This window comes from Mytilus edulis, chromosome 9 (assembly GCF_963676685.1).
Source record: "Mytilus edulis chromosome 9, xbMytEdul2.2, whole genome shotgun sequence".
NCBI lineage: Eukaryota > Metazoa > Mollusca > Bivalvia > Mytilida > Mytilidae > Mytilus > Mytilus edulis.
The window spans coordinates 44397305-44422233 of NC_092352.1; the positions used below are offsets into that span (position 1 = coordinate 44397305).

Genomic DNA, 24929 nt, shown 5'->3' on the forward strand with positions numbered 1-24929 from the left:
AACAAAAAATGTACGTTACATGTAAATAATGTGACGGTTTTAAACATGTTTGGGAAGGCGTAACTATCCTATATTATGGTGCAGGGATGTAACACTCACTATGAGAATACACTGTTAAAAGGGTAAATTACCATTGCATTATCTAAAATTCAGTTGTTGAAAAGGGCTGGATTAGAAAAAGTAAGCAGATCTTGCTCCACATGTGGACCCCCTGTATTGCTCATGTAAGTGCCACTCATATTTATTATGAAACTATCAATGATCTTACACTTTTGGAATGAATCTGTCAGATTAACAGTTGAATAAATAAAGTTTTCATTGATATGTTTTGATTATTAATTTTCAGAAGGTATGACAATGAAATTTATTGGACGCCTTGATTTAAAAGAAAAAAAAAACAACTTTTATTATCCAGTGGCTGCCTTTTTTTTTAATTCGTTGCAGCCTTATTTAGGCCGTTGGTATTAATGCTTAGATATAACTATTTTCGATATGGGTTTTGCGCATTGTTGAAAGCCTTCTTTGATAAGTAAATGCTCCCATCTTAGTCCCGTGATCTGCCTCATTGGTTATCCTACCACTTCTAATTTCTATATATTTAGAGAATTCAAAGCCATGGTGATACTGTGGATTCATTTATTTTCGTGGGTACCAATTTTTATCGATTCAGGAAAACTTGTATATTCGTGGATTCTTAATTTCGTGGTTTTGGCAAAGTCTGCATAGTATTACATTCCTTTTGAAAATTTGTATTTCTTTGAACACTTTAATTCGTTGTACACCAGTACCCTAGAAATCCATGAAAATTGGTACCCAACGAAAAAAAAAATGAATCCACAGTAGTTCAATCAGGAACTGTCATAATGTTGATATCGCACGGTATTTACAATAGCTTTTAGTAATATAAGACTAGTATAGTATAGTAAATGATTACATGTGAACTTAAGCATATTTTTATTCAAACAATTAATTATGATAGTATAAGTGAGTGCCAATGGTACAAGTATCATATGTTTCAAATTGTGATTTATCAATGTACAATGTATAGAGTAGTATTGTTTCATTTACTTACATTTGCAGCTACATATATTCATTGAACATAACCACTATTCTCTCATCAACTGTTTTTTTTTAAATCTGTCCGTGTTCCGTAGTTTTGTAAAGTGCTACATTTCAAGGAAACTGAAAGTGCAATTCATAAATATATTTCCTGTGGTTTATGCGACGACAAATATTTCTTTTTTGGTTCTGGGTAACGGAAGTATTGCAGTTAGTAAAAAAAACCCGGTCGAAAGTTGAGTCATGTGCATTTATATAAATTACATGTTTTGTTAGAGTTTATGAAAGATTCGGAATATATCTTCCTTATTTAGAAAGTTTATTTATTTATTACATATACTTTATCAGTAGAAATGAAAGATAAATGGCAAGGTTTTTTATACTTTTGGTCCTTTTTGTTTATCTTGCTCTATACAGTTTGTATATATTTTTTATTGTTTTATGTTTTAAAAACACTTATTTAGAATTGTTGCCTCTTAGAACCTTTCAAACACGTGTATATTGAATGCATGTGTAATTTCTTGTACAAAATTTTTATAACAAAACTCTTATATTTCTGATTTTGTGTTTTCACCGAGTTGCAAAAAAGTTAAAGGGGCATAAACCCAATAAAATTACACACAAATAAATTTACAAGAAGAAGCATTAAATTCTTAAATGAAAGTGAAATAATGAAATAATAATTTGCTTTCACTGTCAGCTTAGTTCATTTTAGCCAAAATAAGCCAAGTAACATCCTTGATGAATTATTCACTTGCAAATGAATAATCCAATCTTATTGAATCCGTATTCAGGTGACCTTTAATTTAACCCATTAGCTAGATATTGTTTACGCATGTATAAGTAGTATTCAGCTAATAATAATGCAAAATAATGTAAACATTGAAAATGAAACAAAGGAGAACCATTTCGTTGACTGGAGTGACTTGTTAGGAAATCAAACACACCTAGAAAAGTGCAATTGCAAGAGGTCGCTTTCTATGTTTAGTTATGTTTATGTTTATATTGCGTTTTGAAACCGTCAGCAGTCTTCGGAGTTCATTTCGATGTTTAAGTAGATGGCGTTCAGTCTTAAATACACACGAAATTTTATATATATAATCGAGTTTGTGCATTGTTGATAAATTTATCAAAACTTCTTGTAATTGGTATGTACGTTTTAGTACCTGTATGCTATAAATCAATAATGAGAATTTGAGTTCAATAAATGAACACGAATTTGACAGCTTTTGCCCCTTTCAGCTCTCTATATAGAACATAACAGACAGAGTTTGATGGTAATATCTTTATTAGTATTTTCAAACTGTTTTAGTGTGCAGAATGTTTTCCTTATCTAATTATAGGAATTTGTTGCATTTTGCATTCTGATATATGTCCATCAAAGAACCCGTCTAATTTGTTTACTTCCATATATTTAAACCCAATATGTAAATGTAGCGTTTCAACAAGTTGTAATTGCTATTTGCTTAAAGTCATAAGAAACGAGTGACTGGTGAAAAATAATGTTCATCCAATTCTTGAACCAATGCATGTATATATCATAAACTTAGTCCTCTGTGCACGATTTTATCATTTTTTACGCAAATATATCGTATAATCGTCATTTTTTTTTCTATCTGTCTGTTATGATATAACAAATATGGCTACTCATTAAATGCCGTGTTTTGAAGCCGAAGTTTACCGATTGTCACCTTATAGTAAATAATCAACAAAAAGCATGGGTATTTAGCACGTGTGTAACATATACAATCAGGTAATTGTTTATTTTAATGACAGATTCATGCGTATTGCTATAACCGGATTTTTACGAGGAGGGTCACGCTTAGGTCACTATGCATACGGAAAATATGTCGGCGAATTGCTTCCTGGCAGTAAGCAATTAAAAATATGTAAACTTCTTCTAAATGTGGACAAATTAAGGAATTTTCCTCAGAAAAAAGTATATGTACATAAGTTGTATAATGAAAACTATCCATTTAGTTTTAAAAAACATATGCATAATTTTTTTTAATTTGAGGTTTCATATGACTTTAATCTCTATAAATAAGTGAAATGATACTCGAATTGTACAATTCATCTAGCCATGTCATTTCTTTGAATGCATTCTTTAGAAATAGTCTTATATTTTTGTATTACATGTCTAGTGATTCGTGTAGGAACTGGTATAAATAAATAGTCGATATTTTGTAATAACTCTTTATTTAGTGTTAGTCGTTATATTCGAATTAGACCTCCAGTATTCCATCTGGAAATTTAGAAATGAATAGAAATAAACCTTTTAAAAGTCTTAAAAAATGTCCTCTTAGACAACATGTTTTTTTTTTTGCATTTCTATAGATATCTTGATTTTGACTTTTCCTTCCAAACTTAATGGACAATATTGTAACAGTTAACAAGTGAAAGATAATACAAGTGACACAACCGTACCCCTGGCGAGTAGAAACTTCACAATTTCTGAAAAAAAAATACTTTAACTTAAAAAACAAACTGATACAATGGATATGAGTTAAAATGAGATACATATATATATATATATATATATAATTTTTTTTTAAATTGGGCTCTAAATGGAAAATGTATATATAGAATTATACGTTTTACCATTACTTAGTCACTTAATTCATATGACTTTAAGATAGTTCGACTGAATCTTAGTTACTTATACTCAATCGGCAAACGGTTAGTTCTGTCCAGCTAATGTGTTTGTATATCTTTCATTAGTTTCAATCAGTTCAATTTTAATTTACACCAGCGGGCGAAGTGGCTTGAGTCATTAGAAAAATACGAAAACATTTGCTCTCCTAATCGTTCCCTTGCTCGACGAACTACTTCCTCCGGATCATAGGTTTTAAATTCACTCGATTGCGAGTAATCAAATATTGAAACTGATCCATTAAATGGAATTTTCAGAATATCACTTTGTATCTTTTTCTGTGTGAATGGTCCCTTAAATGCGTAATGCGCAATCTCACACTTAATATATTTGTCTTTACGCTTGAGGACATCAAGGACAACTGAACAGTGTAGAAGTTTGAAATAGCTATACAAAATTATGTCCCCTTTTTGTATCTGGTCTTTTTTTAGAACTTTTAATTTAGGTACACTCAGCATTTTCTTATTTCTCTCGAAGCACCTTTCGCAAAGCATGCCATGATCATATTCTACCTGGTTTCTTAACAGTTCGTCGCTTAAACCACGGAATCCTTTCTTTAACTTAAAAAATATTTTAAGAACAATCGTTACTTTTCGTATTTGAACGCTGAGTCTTGTTCCAGTAACGCACCAAGATGCAAAATGTTCGCAATTATTATCAATAATACCGTACCGAAATTCCCCTGGGCCTGCTTGTAAAGCCCCAATTGCCCGTTTCACTACTTCTTCTGGAGAACTCAGCTTTATGCTTCCCCAATATTTACAAATCATCACTATGTCTCTTTTCAAATCGACAGTTTCAGTTTTACGTTGTAATTTGGCTAGTGATCCTAGGGGATGAATTTTGTCCCAAATGGCACCCATCGTACTGTTTGTCTGATGAACTAGATCTAAATCAATCTGATCACTGTTCTCATTCTTTGGTTCAATAACTCTGATTACAATTGCATGATGATCATAAAAACTCCTTGACAGAATAATGTGGTCGCCTTGGTTGATTTCCTTCCAGGTTTCAACTTGTACTGGTTTAATACAATCCATACAACTTCTAACAGTCTCTTCATGTTTTATCGATTGTGAAGATTTGTTTAACGCATTCGAATCCGTATCATCATCAGTAAAGCCCTCAGACAATCGATCGCCTTTTTTAGATTTTATACCTTCATCGTTGTTTGTTGCAAGCCGATATTCATTTTCGTCTTTCGTGTTCAGTGAATCCGTAGTTGATTCATTATTCATGCACAATTTAGTGTTTCCTATCCCAGTGACCTTTTCAGTGATATTATCAATGTCCGAATTGTTTACCAGTTTCTTCTTTGAATCCTGTCTACTTAATGCATTTACTTCTTCACGTATTACTGAATCGGATGATTTGGTTTTTTTTGTAGGTGTGTTTTTCCTTGACCAGTTAGCAACAGTAATGTGAGACGGGGGTCTTTGCATATCCATGTGATATTCTAACTTTGAACATTCTGTGTAAATATTATCTTCAATTAGAGATTTTTCTGTTTCAATATTATCTTGCATTTGAGATTTTTGTGTTTCAACACTATCTTCCATTTGAGATTTTTCTATATCAATATTATCTTCCATTTGAGATTTTTCTGTTTCAGTATTGTTTACAATTTGATTTTTTTCTTTTTCAATATTGTCTTCCATTTGAGATTTTTCATTTTCAATACAGTTTACCGTTTGAAATTTTATTTTTTCAATATTGTCTTCCATTTCAGATTTTACATATGTTACGGTTTGCTGACACAATTCGTTGTCATTTGACTGATTCTCCATACTTGTGGCATCATTTGATTCTGAAGTGTTTTCTTTGTGATTTTCATTTTCGGTAGATATTTTAGTTTCAGATATATTATTTATATTATACTCAAAGACTTTGACATGTGACTTGTTTACAGAATCTTCCGCCTGTGTTTCGTCAATCAAACATTTACCCAACTGAGTATGTTCAACTCCGAAGTCTATCCGGCTAGCAATAGTCTCTTGACAGGTGTTTGCTGGCGAATCGCTAGTTTGATGTAAGTCTATCTGGCTAGCAATCATCTGTTGGCAGTTGTTTGCTGTCGAGTCGCTAGTTTGATCTAACATGTCTAAGTCTTCAGTAGCATGTCCTGATTCATTTACTCTTTGACTGGTTTCTATCCTCTGATAAAATCTTACAGAAACGTGCTCCTATTTATTATTATCATCCATGGTGTTTCACGTTGAACACTGATCGTTATCGGTAATATCTCTCTTCTTGAAAACGAACCCGGGTTATTGTTAAAATATACGTTATTCCAAAATTCTGTATCTCAAATAAACAAAGAATTATCTTTTACTTTATATTTCTCTGTGACTTATCATTTCAATCTGAAAACATCGGGTTACTACGCTTCTTACCATCTATACTCTTAGATTAGAGGTTCGGAATCGGCCGAGTTTTGACGAATGTTGTCATTTGTAAGTTTCCCAGTTATCAAATTCAAGATCGTTCACAGCTTTCTATATTCATCTGGACTTTGCAGTCGACGCATTTGCAAGCAAAACATTTGATGTGGAAACAGTTCAAAGGCGTTACTGAAATAGAAAACAACAAGTTCGTACACTAAATATGTTGTATTAACTTATGTTTTTGTTTTAATTTGGTAGATTGGACTTATTTGTTGTCAGATATTCGGAATCTCTAGTTTTATTAATGTAGTGCAAAGACACGTTTTGCCCTGTAACTCCTACTTTTCTGTTCAGAATTTAATAATAGTTTAAATCATAAAAAGAAGAAGGGGCATAAGTAATAATGAGACAATTCTTTACAAGAGACCAAAATGACAAAGAATTTAATAACTATATGCCAATATGAATTTCTTCTAAAACTCTTGTTTTTTTCCATAGTTTTTGAACGAAAAGTGTCTCTGGTAGATGTATGACAACTCAGAGAAATCATTTCTCCTCCGAAGCATCAGAGATCACCCCATGTGTTCTTTTTTTTTTTGGGGGGGGGGGGTGTCAAGTTGCCCAGTCTTTTGTTTTATATGGTGTTTTTTTTAACTATAATATGTGTTTGCCTGTTTACTTGTTTGTCTGTTTGTCTTTTTTATAACCATTGCGTTGTCAGATTATTTTCGACTTTGAATGACTCTCTTGTATCTTTCGCCTCTCTTCCTGACAAATTTTCAATTAGTTTTTTCTTCTTATCCTAAATGCTCTTCAACTTTGTACTTGTTTGGCTTTATAAATATTTGATATGAGCGTCACTGATGAGTCTGATGTAGACAAAACGCGAGTTTGACGTTCTAAATTATAATCCAGGTATCTTTGATAACTATTTTAAGTTTATTTATATATATATACTATTATTTTTAAAGAGGTCTGTTATCTTGAAACAGAGAGGCGAGCATCCTCAAACCAACTATAATCAACAGGACGTTGTGTGAATAAACATAATGTGTACTACGTTCCTGCTTTTAAATACGTCCAAGTAAAAGAATACACATATATCAAACAATGTCGAATCATAAATTAAAACAGGAAAGCCTTCAACTATAAAAAAAGTAAAATATCGAATTCTGAGGACAATTCTTAACGGTGATTCCCTAAGCAAATGGACAAATCAAAAGCCCAAACACATCAAACGAATGGATAACAACTGTCATATTCCTGACTTGGTACAGACATTTTCTTCTGTAGAAAATGGTGAATTAAAACTGATTGTATAGCAAGCTAAACCTCTCACTAACAATTCCATTATATTGAAAACGATATGTGAACAAAACAAAGACATACTAGTTACAAATGTCAAAAATAGGGGGACAGCAACAGAAACACCTATACCTTAAAGTCGACTACTAAAGGCCCCGACAAGAAAAAAAGGAAACATTTCAATTGAAAAACCTAACGGTCTATTTTAAAACAAAACAATTTGCCAAAATCAAATATAACAAATATGAACCAACGACAACCACTAAAACACAGTCTATCAAAATTAAACTTGGTACCAAATGTAAAGAGAACCTAAGTTGTACTTGCTGACGAAAATGCAACACCGTTGCATTTAAAAGAGTCAGATCTGTTTATGTGTCTCAATGTTTTGCTATAGTACACATATTTCGTGTAAACAAATTAATGTTTATACCATATGACAGATATGTGATTCACAAATACAAAACTTTTAAGTGGTAGTGGTATATATTCCTCGTATTTCAATGTTTCATTGTTGTTTGGTTATTTTGCTTATTAATATTTTCAATTTCATACTTGTGTTTTTATGTATATCAAATGTATATTGCGAAATTTGTGATAACTTCCTGAAATACTGGATTATAAACATAACGAATTTTCGTTGTTGTATTCTTTTACACAAAGCAAACAGGAATTTTATTAGCAATAAAGATGTCTGAAAATATAACCATTATGAAGCTTGGAACAAAACTTCAAGAACCTCTAATTTGCAGTTCATAAGAAAAATTAAGATACAGTGTGTAATAAGACTGATGTATTGACGGACACACGAATGGACGAATGTTTTCAAACATCTGTGTCAGGGTATCACCAGCCCAGTAGTCAGCACTTCGGTGTTGACATGAATATCAATTATATGATCATTTTCTTTTTTACAAATTTCCTGTTTACAAAACTTTGAATTTTTCTAAGGATTTTCTTATTCCAGGAATAGATATCCTTAGCCGTATTTGGCACATATTTTTTGAATTTTGGGTCGTCAATACTCTTCAACTTTGTAATTGTTTGGCTTTACAACTATTTTGATCGGAGCGTCACAGATGAGTCTTATGTAGACGAAACGCGCGTCTGGCGTATTAAATTATAATCCTTGTACCTGTCGACGTGTTTCTGTGCCAATGGAAGGTTATGGTCACTACACAAGCCCTTAAGAACATACCATAGTAAGCAATACAAGCTGAGAAATCCACACGCCATAAGATGCGACTTAATTCTAGGAACTAATTTTTAATCATTCATTTCCTTTCACAAAATTGCTCGTTATATCTTCATTATTAGGATAATCAATTAAACCGAAGCTACCCGGAGACTCCATATCAGAATTATGTTCTTTTATGCATTTGATATAAGTGATTTGCATTTGTAACTGGTAAATCATAAACGACAGACCTAGTGTTTTGGGATTTGTTTTTTTTTGGTCCAAAAAAAGAAAAAGAAAATTAGATCAAGGTCAAAAGTCAAGGTCATATTCTGAATTTTGGTTTTGGCCTATTCTCACTTATTTCAAAACATCGTACAAGATAACGACAACATTTATTTTCCATCGAAATGTTATTTGCGACAAATCGTATCTTTTAAATTTGAGTTGAAAGGGTGCATAATAGACATTAAATGGGAGTTTTGCCCCTCTTACACTTAGAATAAGGCGTATAGTGGTATAACACATTAACCATACATAGACATAGGAAGATGTGGTGTGAGTGCTAATGAGACAACTCTCCATCCAAATAAATCATATTAGGTCAATGTACGGCCTTCAACACGGAGACTTGGACCACACAGAACAACAAGCTATAAATGGCCCCAAAATTACAATTGTAAAACCATTCAAACGGGGAAACCAACGGTCTAATCTATATAAAAAACGAGAAACGAGAAACACGTATAAAATACATAAACAAACGACAACTACTGTACATCAGATTCCTGACTTAGGACAGGTTCAAACATTTGCAGCGGGATTAAACGTTTTAATGGTACCAAACCTTCTCCCTTTTTCTGAAACAATAGCATTACATCACAACATAGAAAAACACACGATAAAATATCAATTGGCAGGCTTAACTCAATAAAAAAACGTAAATTAGCACACTATGAACGAACAAATTTGATCTGCGATATCTGAATGAAAATGCACAGTTAATAAAATATTAGGGACAAACATTCAAGGCCAAAAAGCAAACAAACAAGTCCAAACAAAGCCATGACAAGACACCACTGCGAAATATTTAACCCTTCGAAATAATTACTTTTGAAAAAAAAAGGTTTTAATAATACAGGTAAATGAAAAATAATTTTGTCGTTTTAGGTATACTACCACGTCCACTTGTATTTTTATCCATCTGATGAGTTAAGCCTTTTTCAACTGATTTTTATAGTTCGTTCTTATGTTGTACTGTTATACCACTGTCCCAGGTTAGGGGGAGGGTTGGGGTCCCGCTAACATGTTTAACCCCGCCACATTATTTATGTATGTGCCTGTCCCAAGTCAGGAGCCTGTAATTCAGTGGTTGTCGTTTGTTTATGTGTTACATCATTTTTTTTTATATAAAGGAGGCCGTTAGTTTTCTCGTTTGAATTGTTTTACATTGTCTTATCGGGGCCTTGTATAGCTGACTATGCGGTATGGGCTTTGCTCATTGTTAAAGGCCGTACGGTGACCTATAGTTGTTAATGTCTGTGTCATTTTGGTCTTTTGTGGATAGTTGTCTCATTGGCAATCATACCACATCATCTTTTTTATACTTATGTATATAAAATTCTTCCAATTATTAGGAATACCAAGAAAGTTCTGTCATAAATACATAATTTAACACTAGATACAAATTGGGGTGAATATCAACAATAAAACTATACAATTAGAGCTAGCTAAAACTTCCCTGTACAGATTTAAGGAGAATAATCTTAAAGTTCATACACATGTGAAGTGAAAATTAGAAGATATTCCAAATAATGTATATAGACACGATCCATATCAATATAAAATAACAAAAAAGCATTATAAACAGTATCAACAGGTCGAATTAACAAGAAAATACGACTTGAGAGTACTCGCAGTTACTGACAGCTAGTTAAAAGCCAAAATTAATTAATAATAAAAAAAAATCATGCATCAGAGACTTAAATCAACTAAAGCACATCCCAGGGATTTAGTATTTTAACGTCATGAACAGTCAGAGAAGACATGACTTGTGCAATGCCAAAAAATAAATGTATCATCAGGTAGTAGGATAGTAAGGAGCGACTTCTACAGAGATAAAAATTAACGTGTTTGTTTCTCTATATATCCCGCCTCAAAAGAAGATACAATTTAATTATGTTTTAATTTGCTAGTGACAAAATCGATAATAGTGCCAATGTAAACTATATTCAGAGATCTAATAATAATATTGGTACGATAACCCTTACTTATAAGTTTGTTTAACAGTTTGAAGGTTCGACGAGTTTACACGGATCCCATAGTGATTTCCTCGCTTTAAGTACAATATTACCGTAAAATACCATTTTTAATAAGTTTTCTACAGGTACAGCCAACATTACTAATCAAATCTTTGTATCTATGGAAGAATTTAGTAAAAGTTTTAAGTAATTTATGGTATCGAAATCCCTGACACAATAATTTCCCAGTGATGCATTGATTACGTTCGTTAAAATCTATGACATCAGAACACACACGGGCATACCGAACGAGTTGGGATATATAAACACCGTATGATGGAGACAACGGCACATCGCCGTCTAAAAAAGGAAAATTAACAATAGGAAATGAAAAATCGTCTCTTTTGTCGTAAATGTTAGTATGTAGTTTCCCGTTTTAAAATTGCAATGTCTAAATCTAGAAAAGGACAACTGCTGCTGTTTATGTTAGATTTAGTTAAAGTAAGTTCTTTTGGGTAAATTTCGGAAGTATATTTAGACAACTCTGGATTATTCAACGAAAAAATATCATCCAGATAACGGTAGGTATTTTTGAATGTATCAACCAAATATAACAATGATGGGTCTTTACTGAGTTTGGTCATAAACTGAGATTCATAGCAATATAGAAATGAATCTGCTATTAAAGGGGCACAGTTAGTGCCCATAGGAATACCTACTACCTGACGATACACTATATCGCCGAAACGTACATAAATGTTATCTAGCAGAAAACTTAAAGCTTCAATCATATCCTCACATTTCCAGTAAGTGTATCGTTAAAGAAAAAGGCTTTAAACGAGTTACAGCAAATCAAATTACAATGAGATTTTTCGAAAGACCATTTTATCAAATACAAAAACTTTTTCTTTATAAATGGTGTGGAAGTGTAGTGTACAGAGTAGAAAAATCATAACTGTCAACAGAATTATAAGGACCACCAAAAGCATGTATTTTATCTAAAACCTCTAAAGAATTTTTAACACTCCAGAAATAATTAATACCATTATTTTCATAAGCTTTATTACAAAAGTTAATAACCAGTTCTTTGATAGTAGTAAGAGAGGTAGTTAGAAGCACTGATAGATAGTAGAACACTTACTCGAAGCGGAGATGAAACGGAATTTAAATGTTTGTTGTGTAATTTCGGTAACCAGTACATGGTAGGGACTTTCAAATGTTCGGAAGATGCTTTAAGCTGGGTAGTGGCAGTGGTATGCTTGTTAACGATTTGACTCTCTGTGGTGCGCACGGACCTGAATGTAGAGGAATTGCTAATTTAGTTTTGAAGAACTTCCGTGTGGTATATGCGTCACACCACCACAACATTATCGGCTGCCTCTTCTGCCGGTACGAACACAAACCGCTCTGCGAGTACCTTGAGTTTATTTTTTATTCTAGAAATGGGAATATTATGGTTCCTATTATTAATTTCAGAATTGTTTACTAAATGAGATATTTGAATATTAACAGTATTCATAATTTTATTCAAATAACTATCTAAAGATTTTTTATCAGATTTTTCACGTTTGCAACAATTTTTAGAGTAGGCAGACAGAGCGTCTTTAATGACACTGTTTCCAATCTATTATTAATAGATGGAGGACGGGTATTTCGGTCCTTTCTTTAGAAAAGTTATGACCTCACGGTCTTCGACGATGTCGAAGTCTCCTGTAATAACATAACCATAGGGAACATATCTAAAACTATATGTCTTAAGTGGAAGGAACATTATTTTCTATATTGACGTCTGCTGTAATTGACGTATAATTAAAAATCAAATTTCTGCTCGTATTTTTTTTTATAAGAATACGAAATAATGGATTGTTCTTTATTATCAAAATAATAATATGGAGTAGCATATTAATCTATTGTAATAAAAATTCATAATATCTAATAAAATTTGTAGATTTAGCTAACAAGGTCCTTATATTTGTATAAAATAACATTTGTTTATAGTGGAAAGTTGTTTTAACGTTAAATAAGCTATAATTAAAAATTGCTTGCTAGTCCCTCTCTGTGATTACCTTTAGAGAACTTTGGTTCATTACCTAATCAATCGATCATAAAGGGAAGATAAATAATACGAATTTCAATCATAGTCTTTTTCAAAAATGATGAACGGTTCTTTATATTGGTATGTAATCATTGTAAACGTTTCAAATTTATGAAATTATATTCGTACATCAATGTTTTTGATACACCAATAACAAAAACTGAAATATATTGAATTGATACATTTTGTAACTATTCAAATTTATATCAGAAACCTAAACTTAATTATAAAATAATGAACCTGTTAAAGGGAGACAATACTCGCATAACTTTTTCGAATTGGCACATAATACAACGGAATGTCACTCTTGCATACAAATGGCACATAAATATAAGTAATTAACTGTGCAATCGCGCTCCACCTTCAATGATGATTCTAAATTATAAATATAACCAAAAGTTGTTAATCTATAGATAGTAAAGACTAATGAAATCTAACCAACTGTTAAAATATTTCTTTGCATTTTTTTAAAACTTCCTCAGTAAAATGCTTGAGCCACTTGACTTTCATAGCTCATAATTAACGTTTTTACACAATATTTAAATAAAGTAGCTAAAGATTATTCGCTTCTCAAAGTGTAAGACGCAATAAAAATCGTATGCTTGCACCATCTTACCCAAAAAACAGATTTAATTAAGTTCTGAACATTTCGACATTTCTTCGTTGAAACCGGTTTCAAACAAATCACACGTACGTGTTAAGATCCGACTAAATACCCATATCCCGATATCGTCAGGTTAATTTGCTATATGGAGGTATTTTAAAAGCGATAGACAGAAGAGTCATTGAATATGCTAGACAAATTAATAAAATCAATACCTCTATTTATATATTTTGATTTAAGAAAATGTCGTTTATGATTTTCAGGTTTATCAATAGAGGTCGGTCATTTAAAGACGTATCAACCGTATCGTATACGTTGACGTATCCGCATCTGCACATTTATAAAAAAAACAGTATGTGATCTCGAGCTTTAATTTTATGTACTTTCAATAATGCAAATGAGCAACTGATTAATTTCTAATGCAAAAATTAACAAAACAATTAGGAAATATTGAGTTTCCTGGAACATTAATCCGACTTTTAAAGATATTCCGGATAGTTGGAACAGTTTACAGGCATGATAGGAGTAAATATGTTAAAATCGTTTATTTGTGTGCTAACTTGTGCTCACGTAGAACCAAATTGTTATTTGACAAATAGAGTGATACTCAGTACTGCTTTATTAAATGTACATGTATTTATATGACATCTGAAGACATCTCGTGTTTCTATTACCTCTTATGATGACATCGCAAATGAACAATATTCAAAGTTCCTTACATGTTTATAAGAAGTACATTTTATTTTTTGTGTGTGTTTATTCATGTAAGATCTTGAAATATTTTTTAACTAGATTATTAAAGGATTGTGTACGATATTCGTTTACCTGCCCTACATTGGCTCATTTTTAATGGCATGTAAAAGTAGTTGATAGACCCCCTTATTATTATTTTTACAAAACACCACTATTGCAAATTTTGAAAGTGAATTTTTGATTGTTTCGAACGCAAAGTGTTCTTAAGCTCGGAATAACATACTGTTTTTTTGATAAATCTGCAGATGCGGATACGTCAACATATACGATACGGTTGATACGTTTTTAAATGACCGAACTCTAGACGAGCATTTGCATTATTCACGTATCTGGATACGTGCACGGATCGACGTAAACGTATCGGACAGATTTGTGTACAATAATGATTTAACCCCGCATTAGAGCATTTGCATTAATCAAGTATTTGCTGGCGTATCCGTATCAACGTATCGTATAACACGTATACGAAGAAAGGATAAATTAAGTCAAGTTATTCCCGATAAAAATATTTAATAATGCTCTAATAGAGAATTTGCATTATTCACATATCAGGATACGTGCACGGATCGACGTATACGTATCGAACAGATTTGTTTACAATAATGATTTTACCCCGATCTCAATTAAAATAAAATGCATTATATAATATTTTCATCGGGACCAACTTGACTTTATTTATCCTTTCCTCATATACGTGTTATACGATACGTCGATACGGATACGCCAGCAAATACTTTATTAATGCAAATGCTCTAGTTGCATTAATCAAGTCTTGTAAAAAATGTAAGAAATGTAAAAAAGAAAAACATTTTGAAATAATTGGATACCAAAATTTCTTTTTCAAGAAATGTGACCATACCGATTCTTGTGCGAAATAATCTATGGATATTTGAGGGTAAAGTACTGTAACAGACTTATTATAGATCATTATACGCATGTTCTATGTTATCCATGGTTAATTGATCCTACCAGTGGTGGATCGAGAAATCTTTAAAAGATTTGGGGGGAACGGTTGGGGGCCAAAAAGGGAAACCGCTCAAGTCATGCTGCAGTGATTCCCTAAATAATCAACCAAGTTTTTCACAAAAAGGGGAGATGTTGTGATCACTTTGGCCCTCTCTTCTTAATCCGTCTCTGACTCCGTTCAATTGAAGTGCGTGTTTTCCTGTTACATACATATCATCATAACATGTACATTATTTGTTAATAGGAGGCTATCTGTCATTATTACGACTCAACCTATATAGATAACTTAATGAATAATGCTATATACATTTACAACATACAAAACATATGCCAGAACAATAAACATGTTAAGATGAAGATTATAATGAAATTAAGTATTTCATTTTCCATACCCTCCACGTTGCGAATCTACTGATTTTTAGACATGGATTGATCGAATGATTGCTAAAATGTTATCAAAGTCTACAAAATGATAACACGCTATAAGATATTAAATGTAACTGTAATGACATTTTAAAATGCCATTTCCCAGTAACATGTACCAATTACACGTGATCAGTAATTACATGACAGAGAAACCTATTTTTGACGAAAATGTGTATCTTACACTTCACTAACAGATGTTGATTATGTTGAAAATATTTATGTATAAACTGTAATTGCCTTGCACCTACCTGATTTCAATGTACATGATGTAGCTGTATGTGCATATACATATTACACGCCTCAAGATTTATAATCTGATCCACACACTTTAAGAAGATATCGCTTTCCGGAATATGGCAGCACTTATTATATATATGCGTCTTATTAATCGATCGCACATCCAATAATACACTTGTTATGTTTATAAACACACTCAAGTCAGTGTATAGTTCAAACTCGTTTAAAGAAATAAACTTATAAAAACCCATTATGTACATTTGCGAATGCATCTTTATGCTTGATACTTTCGTTCTGTATAATCAGTTTTGTTATTGATGAGATTGGATGGTGAGTTAATTGTATCATTTGCAATCATACAACATCTTCTTAAAACTATATTGTCTGATCGGTTGTCAGGAGGAATTTTCAAAAAAACAAAATATTCTTTTAAATTATGTTATACATTTTTAAAATCCAATTTTAAGGTCTGTCGTCTAGTCCTGTCAGTAAACATTGTTATGCAAACACACCTACTCTGTTGTTATGTCAGACTCATTAAAAATCAATTTTTATTTTTTTCTGTGTTTTTTTTTTACTGTAGAATTTATGCCTTTGCACAAGAAGATCAACATATTTTCACACCTACCACAATCGACAATTTTGTAAAATTTTGGTCAAAGGTTAACAAATATTTCATCGCTCCACGAGTAAAAGTACGTATATCAGGTGCATAAAATCCTTAATTATGCACAAACATAAATTTTTAAAGGCCATAGAAACAGTTGTATTGCTAAATAGTTATCAACGGTACTAGGAATATAATTTAATACGCCAGACGCGCGTTTAGTCTACATAAGACTCATCAGTGACGCTATGATCGAAATAGTTATGAAACCAAACAAGTACAAAGTTGAAGAGCATTGAGCGTTGCTAACACGTTACGCGCGATGTTCGTACATGTAAGCGTAACACAACGTCGAGGATATTTCGTAACGTTCAAACCAAAAATTCGACTAAAACGTTGTTTTTAAGCAAGTGCGACATTCTTGTAAGACTCCGCAAAATCGACGGTGCTTTTTAACTACTTATCGAGAATTGATGTATTTTAGTTTTTTGAAAAATTAAGAAAAATAACATTTTAAAAAATCATAAAATTCTAACATTATAAGAGCAGTGATAAGCAAACAATTGACGTAAATTTGAGTTGAGTTCGTTTTCACGTCAAAAAATGGTGATGCGACAATGTTGTAAGCCAGTGAAAAATCGCTCATAAATTATCATATATCATTTTTCAGGATATTTGTCCTTAAATTCATAAAATTAAGCAAATTAACTGATGTAGTGAATACAAATACTAAACTTTTTTTCATTTTAGATGTATGTTTTTTGTTTCTCAAAACTGGAATACCATTTTTTTCCCGTGGGACAGATTTGCCCTTGTAGTATGGAACGCGTTTTTTTTTCTATGACGTCATAATAACGTCATAAAAACTGCATAAAAGACTGAAGGAATCATTTTGTTTAATAATGGAAAAAACTGTTTTACAAAATATTAAATAGTTTTGACGAAAATCATAGTTTAGTAGTTACAATAAATGAAATATGTTACGCGGGACAACCTAAAATTCGCCGTTTTTTTTAATGAAGCTTGTCGCATGCAGCATAAAACATAGTTTCAACATTTATTTTTTTCGTTTTTATATTAAAAATTGTTACTTTTTAGAATACGTACAATAGCATTGAATATGATATCACAAAATTATATATTTTGGACTTGCATCTTGCCAACTACACCGAATTTTCAATGAGGTACGAATATCGCGCGTAACGTCTAAGCAATTCATATATCACAACTTGTTTTTTAATACCTTCTCTAATAAAAAGTTCCATCTCTCTTGTTTAATTTCAGCTATATATCAGCCTGTAATGTACCACATATTACTTGACCATTTTACTTGACTGATATATGAAGCTCTTCTTAAATGGTAAATTTAAACTAAAAATTTACTATTCGGAATTCTAAAAGTCTCAAGGGAGATGATATATATTTTTTAATTGTTTATATTAATTATACGGTTATGTAAGAGATTCAAACATGCCCGATCCAAATGTGTACGCGATTTACCTTCTTAAGCATTTTCTATAATTTGTTTCAATAGAATGTGGTAAAAATAAATTATAATCAAAATTTAGAATTGTTGAAAACTAAGGAGTTCTACCCTATGAATAAATTACTTTAGTTGTATAAATAAAGGCAACAGTAGTATACTGTTGTTCAAAATTCATAAATCGATAGAGAAAAAACAAATCAGGGTTTCAAACTAAAAGAATTATTTAACTTTTTAATACATCTGTTTTTGATTAGAGTGTTACTGATGCGTCTCTTATAGAAGAACGCGCGTTTGGCATACATTATTCATAACCTAGTGTTTATTTTATTTCATTTCTCACCACAACGGCCTTCAAAAAATAAGGAAAACGTAACTTTGGAAGTGATTATGATTTTAACAATTGAAGCTAGTTGATTAAGTGTCACACATTATTTTGGTATTAAATTTTATATTTCAAACTGTCTAATTACATTTATTTCTATTATGTACATTTCGTATACAGCATGCATTTTTAATTTATTCAATACTAAGAATGATCTCGAAAGTCGCTATGAATTTAGATGTCCGAAATATTTGTTTACATCTGAAACATGCAAGATTATAAATTTCTATTTGTCAATAACCTTTTAAACTCTAAGCAAATGTAAATATTTTACAAGATCGTTATGCAACTTTTTATTCGGTCATATCAAATACACACATAATTCAATTGATTGATGGATTGATCACCTATCGTAATTCTCTTTGATAAATTAAATCACTTTATTATATAATTTCTCTTTACAACATGACCCCAACAAACTGTGTTGTAATAGCAACTTTATTTGGTATTTAAGAAAGATAAATTTATATTCAGGGACTCAGTTTGGATATACGAGAGCACACGAACTGCGTTCGGATTTTCCATCGCGATCATATACATTGTTTTTGATTTAAAATAACTAAGTTGTAACACTGATATTTTATATTTGGACTTTATTAAATGAATTTGGACTTTACCAATTTGTTTATGTTTACTGTATTGAACTTCCGACTTGTGTGTGAATAAAGAGCTAGTACCCCGCATTTTGAATCGTTCCCAAAGACGGAATCCCACTCGACGCCGTTCTGGCAATGTTTATCTGAAAAGGTACAAAATTTTTCTTCATATAAGTACAAACGTGTAGTATACATCTTGTTTATTCTAAACTGTTGAAAATTAAACTAAACCGCTTTGTCTTAGATATTCTTTAAATGATCCTTGATTTTGTCCCAGAAAAGTTCTTTTGCGTAACTGTCTTCGCTCCAAGCTGCATAATTTGATAACTTTATGAACGAGTAAATTGCTGCATTCATATTTTTAAATTCCACCTCTTCGAGCATGACGGGGAAAATTGTTAATGATCCTTCTTTAGTAAGTTTGCTTCGAGCCACATCAAGCTGAAAGAGACACCATTCATTTTTTGAAAAGTTCTTAGAAAAAACGGGTATAACCGTTTTGCTCAAATTCATGTGATCAACGATATTGTCCGCAAAAACTTTCCCAACTTCGAAATCCCTATGCGGAATACATAGTCTGAAGCCATGTTCTACTTCTATTTCCTTGATAAGTTTATCTTTCACCCACTTGAAATCTTCATAGCAGTATATCACGTACGCAACATATACACAATTATTGTGTTTCAGTTGGTGATAATTTCTATAGCGCGATCGAATGTTGTATAGTTGGAAACGGATGCGCCATCTACAAAAGTATATAATGATTGTAGCAAATAGAATAACACCAACAAGACTTCCAACTGACACTGCAATAATTAAAACGATATTTTTACAGCTTTCGGGAGTTGGATTGTAATTGATTAAAAACTCTGAGTTGTCACACCTGTAATCCTTTGCATTTTTGATTTCAACCTTTGTTGATTTCATCCAGTTTCTGAACCACATTAGGTCACAGGAACACGTGAAATGGTTTTTTGAAAGATCAATTTTCTTTAAATTGTCAAGAACAGTTGATGGTATAGATTTTGAACTAATCATGCTTATTTTATTATTCTCCAACTTAAGTTCTTGTAGTGACTTAACGTCTTTAAACGTTGATGAACCATCGATCCATGGTACTATCTTGTTGTTCGCCATGGAAAGCAACTGAAGTCGAGGGAATTGGTATAGGAAGTTCCAGGGAATATAATCAATTTGTAATTTTTCCAAATAAAGTTTTTGTAGTTTTGTTAATGGTTTGAACATGTCGCGGATAGATTTTTGTGTGAAATCGAACACATTGTTTGACAGATCAAGAGAAAAAATATTTCTGCATTTACCGAAAAGTGTCTGCGGGTCAAAATATCCGACTTGTGCAGACCAGTTGGTAAAACGGAATCCGTTTGTCCTAAAAAAACTTAATTGTTCTAAAGACGAGCTATTAAATGCATACGGGCTTATTTTTAAGCTACGTCCTTGCATTTTAATCAAACTGAGTTCCTTCAAGCTCTTTAATTCTGAAAATGTATTTGTATGCAGTTGATTTATGTTGAGGCCGTTTAAAAACAAATATTTTAATGATTGTAGGCATCTGAATTTGTCTTTCATGTCTGCAAATGATTGCAGTTGTGTGTATGACAGATGTAATGTCTTTAACTGAAAAAGCCCGTCATCACAAAACGCAGGGATTTTAGTTAACGGGTTGTCGCCCAGATGTAACCATGTTAAGCTGGAGAGTCCTTTTATATTCAAATTTTGGCTTGATATTCTATTCCAATGTAAGTCTAGGCTGATCAACTCTTTTAATTGTGAAAACCATGTTCCATTTAATGTTTCAATATCATTGTTAGCCATGGCAATTTTCAGACTCTTGCACCCTTTAAGTCCATCAAACATGCCGTCAAAGGGTTTGAGTTTCATGTTTTTTAAAACCAATGTATTTATATAGCGTTTCGGTAGGCTATATAAACTGTAAGCTATATCACTACTTATAAGTTGACGATTACCAGAAATGTCCAATTGACATAACCAAATCATATCACTGAATGTATTGTTGTGAATGCATGTTATATTGTTGTATTTTAAGTTCAAGTCAGTTACATGAGAACTCGCTAAAGATATATTTTCTAGTGACTTTTTAGATAGTATCTGTAAGTCGTTGTTGATAAATACAACTTTCCGTGTTCCATCGGGGAATTTCGGAATGTATGTCAATTTTCGTTTTGACCTTCCATCGCATTTTCCAACGTATATTGTTCGTGTTTGTTTTTGTTCCACAGTACATGTACAGTACTTGTTGCAGTTTGTTTTTGCGAGTACCAGTGGTAAAATCGTAAGAAGTAGAAGTTTCATAATGTCTGAAAAAATTTTTGAGATTTACTCACATAATATATAATAAAGACGAGTTAAATTGAGAGCATTCAGATATCAATAAAATTGCAAACTTATTTAAAATATTTCATTTTTTTTTAAACATTTATGTTGAGCATCAAAGAAAATTTACGATGTGGATCTGAACTTTGATAAATACAAATAACAGTAGTATACCGCTGTTCAATAGTCATAAATCGATCAAGCGAAAACAAATGAGGGTTACAAACTAAAACCGAGGGAAACACATAAACTATAAAACGAAAAAAAAACCGGAACAACAGAAACACTTACTAATAACTGGGACAAAAACAAATGCCAACAAACATAGAAACGATAATAATATTAAGGATTAGAAATGGGGAATGTGTCAAAGAAACAACAACCCGAACAACGAGCAGAACAAAACCCTAGACGAACTGAATATTTGATAACAACTTCCATAATCCTGTGTTTGTACAGGACATTTTTGGTTTTAATGGTGTGTTGAACCTGTTTCCAAAGCTAGTCAAACATCCTGCTCATACGGCAATGTTAAAAATACCACTAAAATGAAAACACTACATGCCAGGAATCAGTACAAACAGACAAAGAACACGCAGGACAGAGAAATACATAAATAAATAATATATAAGTACATTACAACATATCAACTGCAGAATAAAAACGGACACCTCGCATGAACTAACGACAGCACAAACGAAGTATATAGTTCGCATCAAATGAATGGATCAACGCCAAAATAAGTGACGTATATTTTGTCACGTTTATATTTTTAGTGGTAAATTTCTAAAAAAAAACAAGATTTGTTTTATTAAGGCCACACCAATTTAATTTCTTGTTCTACGGATTTTTGGACTCCAAAAATTGGGGCGAGCGAGCGATTTGAAAATTTTAATGTAAAAATATTTAATTTTCAAATTTGAGTCGAAGCTTGAACCTAAAGTTCTCTAAGCTTTGGTGTTGACATGAATATCTATAATGTGGTCATTTTTCATTTTTATAAATTTCCTGTATACAAAACTCTGATTTTTTTGAAAAACTAAGGATAATATTTATCCCAGGCATAGATTACCTTAGCCGTATTTGGCACAACGTTTGGAAATTTGGATACTGAATGCTCTTCAACTTTGTACTTGTTTGGCTTTATAAATATTTTGATTTGAGCGTCACTGGTGAGTCTTATGTAGACGAAACGCGCGTCTGGCGTACTAAATTATAATCTTGGTACCTTTGATAACTACTTGAAAAGTACAGGCGAGCGATTATAATTTTTTTTTGTAAACATAAAATAGTAGGTTTTGACAATATTAAAACTTGATTTATCACTTGTACTATGACATTTCTTTAATTTATGAAGTATTTTTTCTTTGTTCACCATAAATAATTGAATAATTAAATCTGGTCTATGTATCATGTATATCATTGTATGTGTGACTTACAATGAGACAATTCTCCATCCAAGTCATAATCAGGTTGGGAACAACCCCTTAATGCTATAAATATCCCTTTTATGAGGGGTCAATATAAGTTATAATATATCTTTTTGTAAAAAACACTTTTTAGTACAAAAGGGCTCATATTTTCCCAAAGAACTATATATATATATATATATCTTGTATTAAATGGTCAAAACTGTCCACGAATTTTTTAATATTCATGGACCCTAACCATGTTAATTCATTTAGTTTACCATTTTAATATTATTCAAAATAAGTGGAACCCTCTTTTAGAAAATATGATGTATTTCTCCTCTTTTTGAGTAAAAAATTCTTAGTTTTCAAAGGTTTTGTATAGTAAAACTATACAAATCCTTTGTATTTGTATTTTCTTTTCTACAACAGTAAAATGACCCCTTGTCTTAGGGAGGGTTGTTCCCAACCTGATAATAACAAACACAGGTCAAAGTACGGCCTTTTACACAAGGCTTTGATCCAGACCAAGCAGCAAGCCATAAGGGACCCCAAAACTATTAGTGTACACAATTCGAACAGGAAAACCAACTACTGTAAATTCAGAAATTATTGCGAGGTTTTTATTATTGCGAATAATGCGACTGAGTTGTAAACGCAATAATTAAAACTCGCATTTTGTAATATTTGAACTGACTTAAGCATGACTTTTCTCAAAATCGTAAAAATTAAAATCGCATTCAAGTGTAAAATGACAAAATCGCAATAATAAATGCACGCAATAATTTCTGAATTTATATATCAAAACGCCTGAAACGGGAAAATACCAATGAACCACAGCAACAAACGATAACTGCTGAACGACAGGCCCCTGAATCAATCAGGACAGATGCATAAACATTTAGCGGCTATGGATAGTTTTGTTTAGCCAGCATACAATATAATTGCAGTTGAATTCAAATCTTTCAGAAGTTCTTTGTATTTTAAAAGTTTATTCTAACAACGAACATTTTTTGATAAGGAATATAATTAAAGGGAAAGAAACCAATATTTTGTTCTGTACATGTATTTCCGCTGTTATATGTTTATTCCGGAGCACTCCCACTTGGGATAAATTGGTTTCATGCTGAAACAAATATTTTCAGATATTTATACAGAGTGTTGGGGGTGCTTATAGGTTTAAAATTGTTATATACAGGTTAGACTTAAACTGGAATCCGCTTGTATTCGCTTCACTCAATCAAAGTGTAGTAGTCAGCCGAGAACCAACTGAGGTTAGACTGTGATTTTAAAACAAATGTTGATATTTTTTTATAATATTTAACAACAACAAAAAAAAACGATGCGGGAAATGAACATGATTACATTTCCGGATGCAGTAAGCGGGAATATAAAAAGAAATAAAAAAAATGTTTTGAAAAAACAAGGAATTAAATTGGTGTGGCCTTACATACATATTCAAAAAAATAAATAAAATGGGATTGAGTTTGTAGAGATGTTATTCTGTGTAATATCAAACAGTTACTAGAATGTAATAACGTAATTTGGTTGTAATTGTGTTTTTATTTTTTAACCATTTCGATTTTTTTCTACATCAAAACAGTGTATAAACGAAAGAATCCTGTGCATAAAGTTGCTTAAACTTAAAATCGAATAATGAAATAGCTGCTTTTTTTTATCGTAGCCTTTTCAAATAAAGGCAACAGTAGTATACCGCTGTTCAAAACTCATAAATCCATGGACAAAAAACAAAATCGGTATAACAAACTAAAACCGAGGGAAACGCATTAAATATAAGAGGAGAACAACAACATAACACTAAAATGTAACACATATAGACAAAATCCCACGAGAATAACAAATATAACATATATATATAACATCAAAACCAAATACATGAATTTGGGATAGACAAGTACCGTGACACGTCTTATCGCAATGTGAATTTACACTCAAAAATAAGAGAAAACAAACGACACAACGTTATAATGTAATACACACAGAAACGAACTATAATATAACAATGACCATATTCCTGACTTGGTACAGGGCATTTTTAAAGGAAAAAATGGTGGGTTGAACCTGGTTTTGTGGCATGCCAAACCTCGCACTTTTATGGCCATGTGAAATATAACATCAAAATGACAACACAGGACTACAATATAAATAAATTGGAGAACACAATTGACAAAGAATCA

The 24929-nt window shown here is 31.8% G+C and overlaps 2 protein-coding genes across 3 annotated transcripts; both read right to left on the minus strand.

The window, feature by feature from the left end:
* Positions 1-3241: 3241 nt before the first annotated feature.
* On the minus strand, positions 3242-16180 carry LOC139488450 (enolase-phosphatase E1-like). 2 transcript variants are annotated; one of them, XM_071274051.1, is made up of 2 exons: positions 15911-16180; positions 3242-6282 (listed from the first exon to the last, which is right to left on the minus strand). In XM_071274051.1, exon 2 carries the CDS (start codon positions 5809-5811, stop codon positions 3787-3789), a length of 2025 nt encoding a protein of 674 aa, XP_071130152.1. In that variant the 5' UTR covers positions 5812-6282; positions 15911-16180; the 3' UTR covers positions 3242-3786. The 2 variants fall into 2 exon arrangements, with proteins under 2 accessions (XP_071130152.1, XP_071130153.1); XM_071274052.1 differs by having other exon boundaries at positions 3593-6328; positions 15907-16085.
* A 2973-nt stretch (positions 16181-19153) lies between these two features.
* On the minus strand, positions 19154-21301 carry LOC139488449 (toll-like receptor 13). The gene has a single exon (XM_071274050.1). The coding sequence runs from the start codon at positions 21299-21301 to the stop codon at positions 19211-19213; it is 2091 nt and encodes a 696-aa protein (XP_071130151.1). The 3' UTR covers positions 19154-19210.
* Positions 21302-24929: the final 3628 nt, after the last annotated feature.